Source organism: Saprolegnia parasitica (genome assembly GCF_000151545.1).
Source record: "Saprolegnia parasitica CBS 223.65 unplaced genomic scaffold supercont2.534, whole genome shotgun sequence".
NCBI lineage: Eukaryota > Oomycota > Saprolegniomycetes > Saprolegniales > Saprolegniaceae > Saprolegnia > Saprolegnia parasitica.
In genome coordinates this window covers 1-4,446 of record NW_012156928.1, presented here as the reverse complement: position 1 = coordinate 4,446, position 4,446 = coordinate 1, and the positions used below count along the sequence as shown (strand labels likewise).

The following is a 4,446-nucleotide window of genomic DNA, read 5'->3' as shown; positions in this document are numbered from 1 at the left end:
CTCGCCCACCAGTGCGCAGGCGTGGCACCAATACATTCGATACCCCCAATCTGCACGGCCGTCTACAAGGATCAGATTCAGTTGATGTACAAATTTGAAGTACAGTGCGCGTGATCTACAGATCTACAGCCCACAGTGGCTTCAAATTCGGCCTTAACTTCATTCGTTTTATCTGCATAGTAAAAATAGTACAAGGCTTGAGCCGGCTCCCGACGACGAACTTGCTATATCGCCAATAAGCTTGTGAAATTCATCAGTGCACTTTTAGAATGAAGCACGGAGCATCCATAATTGCTCTGGCGTCGCATGAATGAGTGATTGTTCAAAGAGCACTTGTGCAGGCGTCGCGTAGGTCGCTTGGCTCGTGTCCCTAGAGCTTGTAGTCGCCAGCGCAGAGCTTGGCGTACTCGGTGTCGGTGACGCGCGTGATGTTGTTGGTTCGCTCCATAACAAATATCACATCGCCGTCGGTCACCGTTTGCGGGTTGAAGCCGTCGATTGCGAGCTCATACGTCTGGTACTTGTGCGTCGTCGTCGTCGGCAGCGGACGCGTCGTGACGCGGACAAATAGCGGCCACTTGAAGCGGGCAACCTGCATCGCCTGTAGCTGCGCATACAAATGCACGACACGGGTCTCTGGGTCGTCGTCTGGTGCGATCCGGAGGAGTGCCATGCCGGCCTTGCCATCCATGTGCGGCACAACGACGCCATAGACGACGGCTTCAAGCACGGACGCGCAGGCAGTGATCGCCGAAGCGACCTCAGTCGTGCTCACGTTTTCGCCCTTCCAGCGAAAGGTGTCGCCGATGCGCTCGACAAAGTAGACAAAGCCGTCCTCGTCCACCTCGAGCAAATCACCCGACCGAAAGTACGTGTCGCCTTCCTGGAACACATTGCGCAGAATCTATTGAAAGACAATAGTGACCATTGACACCCCAGCCCAATATCAAAAGATTAGTGTACACCTTGGCTTCGGTGGCAGCGGCGTCCGAGTAGCCATCGAATCGTCGGAGCACATGCGAGTTGTCAATGAGCGCAATGAGCTCCCCGGGCTCGTTATTGTTGACGGGGATGCAGCGACCGCGCGCATCCCGCATGACCGACTGTGTCACCGGGTCGTAGCGAACGATCTTGAGCGGGTACAGGCGCTTGACCAGCGGCGAGAGACAGCCGACCGCGCCGACGTGGCCTTCCGTGTTGATCAAGCCAGCATTACTCTCGGTCGCGGTGTAAAACTCAATGATCTTGGGCACGTGGAACCGCTCTTGGAACGTGACCCAGACGTCCTTGCGGAGGCCGTTGCCAATCGCAAGACGCACAGTATGGGCCACGTCGGTCGCCTGCGGTGGCGTCTGGCAGAGGAACCGGCAGGTTTCGCCAATGTACTGAACCACTGTCGCCTTCCAGTGCACGCAGTCGGGCCAGAACTGGGACGCGGAGAACTTGGGCTTGATGAGCTGGACGGCACCGGTGTGCAGCGCGAGGCAAAAGGCGAGCAGCGCCGACCCGTGGTAGAGTGGCAGCGCCGTGTAGATGCGGTCCCTCGCTGTCACGCGGCAGTAGCGCATGTAGAGGTACCCGGCGCCATACCAGCGTAAATGGTTCATTTTGGCGGCTTTTGGCAAGCCCGTTGTGCCACTTGTAAAGATATGCACGAGCGTGTCCGTGAGCGTGACGCGGTCGCGGTTGCTCGCATCGAGCGGCGACGACGACGCGGCAGTGTACGCCAGCACGGGCGCGTCATCATGGGACGGCGTCAAATCGTCCAAGCACACGCACGGGACGCGGGCGCGAATGTCGTCGGGAAGCGCGAGGTAAATGTGCGCCGTGGCCGACGTGCAAATGACGTGCGTGGCGTGGCACACGTCCAGCGCGTGCACGAGGTGGTTGCCTTGGATCGATGGGTTGAGGAGCGCAGAGGTCACGCCAATCTTGGCCATCGCAATGATCTATCCACCGACAACATCGCAGTACTATGACGTTTAATCGCTCGAGAGTGACGACGTACGAGCAAGGGAAAGAGCACGCCGTTGGGAAGAAGGAGCGCAGCCGTCGCGTGCTGTTGCAACCCGACGCCATGGCTGGCGCGGGCGATTTGGTTCGTCACCGCGTCAAACTCGCGGTACGAGTAGACTTTGGTTGGTCGCGCCTCGTGCGGCAGCGTCGGCGATGGCGATGGCAGCTCGACCTCGACGAGCGGCATGTCCAGCCGCTGGTCGACGGCGGCGGCCCAAAAGTCGATAAACGTCCAACCGCCCGGGCGGTTCTTCTTGGCGAGCGCGTTGCCGTGCGACGCCACGTCGATGAGCACGCGGAGGAAGCGCAGATCGCGGAGGAAGCCGCTCCAGACCTTGCCCATGCTTGTGGCCCTCGTATCGCAGCGGGTTGTGACCAGCGTCGAAACCCAGAGAGCCACTACATATTCGTCCGTGATTGGCTAACATGCGCCAATCACAGACGACTATATCTTTGGCGAAAGACCGTCGAGCTCCAGTGGATTGTCGAGGTAGACAAGCATGGAAGGGCCCATGGAAGGGCGTCATCTAGAGCCTGGATACGAGGTGGCATACGTAACATGTCGTGCATGCTGGGCCGAACGAAACCTTGCGTATGTATCACCAGCTTTTGTGTGTCGACACCTTGTTGATGATATCCAGTGACTTGACACGGTCGTTGGTATCTCCTATGGTACTAGTACGTGATCGCCAAGCTGTGTTTATCAATGAAGCTATCAGGCCTGGCCTTCGTAGCCGCGTTCTTCCCCACAGAAATTACCCCCGTGCAGCCACCACATCTGACGTCCATCAACCGCTATGCTGGAAGGGTTCCCATGCTGGAACAGTAGAAAGCATGATGTCAAATCGAACAATCGGTGTAGTTGGCGTCTCTCAATAATGCGGCGTTGGCACCGTCCTCGGTTGTAGCTTCTAAAATCGAAGCCTCGACTATCCTCGCGCTCCTTCCTACACATCGGTACGCACTTCCCAAGTGGCAAGAAACCATCCAGCATGTACCTCGGTCGCGCGTCTGCGTACATGGCGCTCGCGTTCTGGATCGCATCATCCGCCGCGTCGTCTGTCGTCCGCCTCAATAGCGACACGTTCGACGCGGTCACGCAGCTCCAAGCGCCCGAGAGTGACTGGTTCATCGCCTTTCACGCGCCAAACTGCCCGTACTTCGAAGCGCTCGAGCCGACGCTCAACGCTGTCGCCAAGGCTTTGCCCAAGCAACTGCGCGTCGCCGCCGTCGACGGGCGTCAAAACTCCGATCTAAAGGATCGTTTCAACGTCCGGCGGACGCCGACCGTCTACTTCTTCCACAACGGCCGCATGTACCCCTTCAAAGGGCCGCAGACCGTCGAGTACATGACCGAGTACGCAAGCGGCGGCTTCCGCGAAATTGACCGCGCGAATATCAACTTCAAGCGCCACCTGCCCGTGCCGCCGCCCGTGCGAAAAAACGACCATCGATGACGTCAATGCGACATGGGCCTCGGACACGTCGTCGACGTCGTCGACAAATCACATGGCGGCGGCTCGCAACATGAAGAGCGATTTGTAACAAAAACGTACACTTTGTCTATCTAGTCTTGGACTACCGGTAGTATCCTTTGAGACATGGGGACATCAACGACTTCATGTTAGGCGGGGCCTAGCGTATAGGTAGGTGTGTGTAGATATATGAAGAAGACAATTTGAGGCAATAAAGAGCTTTTAAGGGGCTCCAGGCGACACGAACGCGCTGCCTGCTCTGGTGGGCAACTCGACATGTCTTGCTTTGTCATCGAGCGGCGTCTTGGCGCCAAGGTTACTCTGCAGTGCTGCTATGTCCACCACCTCGTGCGACGCTTTACACATTTCGTGTCGGGTCTCCTGAGCTACCCGTCTGATACGGCAAGCTACAATCTACACGAGACCTATCCCTAGTGTCGACTTGCTATTGCTCCAGATTGTTTCCGTTGCCTCGAGTGTATGACTTTGATGAGAGGAGCAAAGGAACCCGCCCTCAGCGTCGCCGAGCCATGTGCTGGGACACACATGTAGCGCCAGCTTGTGCACCAAGCAGGTGCCAATGAAGCTGCGCCGAGCCTTCTAGCATCGAGCCTCTGCCACCGATGTTTCCGCAGTTCTACATTTTCCAAAGAAAATCGACGCCAGTATTAACCGGACAAATTCGATGGATTCCGGATGAAGAGCATCGATCGACCGTTATCAATCAGTTTTCATTTCTTATTGCCTCTCACAGCAACGTGCAATGAACAAAGTGTGGACCGCGCTTCTTGCGGTCTGTGTCGCGCTGATCTCGCTCGTTCTCGCCGACGACGCGGGTAGCAGCAACGTCGTCCAGCTCACGGGCGACAACTTTCAGGAGCTCACGCAGCTCGAAACCGGTGACCGCGGCGACTGGCTCATCAAGTTTTACGCGCCGTGGTGCGGCCATTGCAAG

At 57.3% G+C, this 4,446-nt stretch overlaps 2 protein-coding genes across 2 annotated transcripts; one reads left to right on the top strand and one right to left on the bottom strand.

Moving 5' to 3' along the window:
- Positions 1–257: 257 nt before the first annotated feature.
- On the bottom strand, positions 258–2,359 carry SPRG_17311 (hypothetical protein; the record flags this gene model as incomplete). Its single annotated transcript, XM_012356646.1, has 3 exons — positions 258–904; positions 966–1,949; positions 2,009–2,359. 3 exons carry the CDS (start codon positions 2,357–2,359, stop codon positions 371–373), a joined length of 1,869 nt encoding a protein of 622 aa, XP_012212036.1. The 3' UTR covers positions 258–370.
- A 618-nt stretch (positions 2,360–2,977) lies between these two features.
- Positions 2,978–3,627, top strand: SPRG_17310 (hypothetical protein). The gene has a single exon (XM_012356645.1). It carries the CDS (start codon positions 3,009–3,011, stop codon positions 3,471–3,473), a length of 465 nt encoding a protein of 154 aa, XP_012212035.1. The 5' UTR covers positions 2,978–3,008; the 3' UTR covers positions 3,474–3,627.
- The last annotated feature ends 819 nt before the right edge of the window (positions 3,628–4,446 follow it).

What these genes read in the sequence shown, in the direction of transcription:
- SPRG_17310 (XM_012356645.1), top strand. Translation starts at nt 3,009, where the DNA reads ATGTACCTCGGTCGCGCGTCTGCGTACATGGCGCTCGCGTTCTGGATC.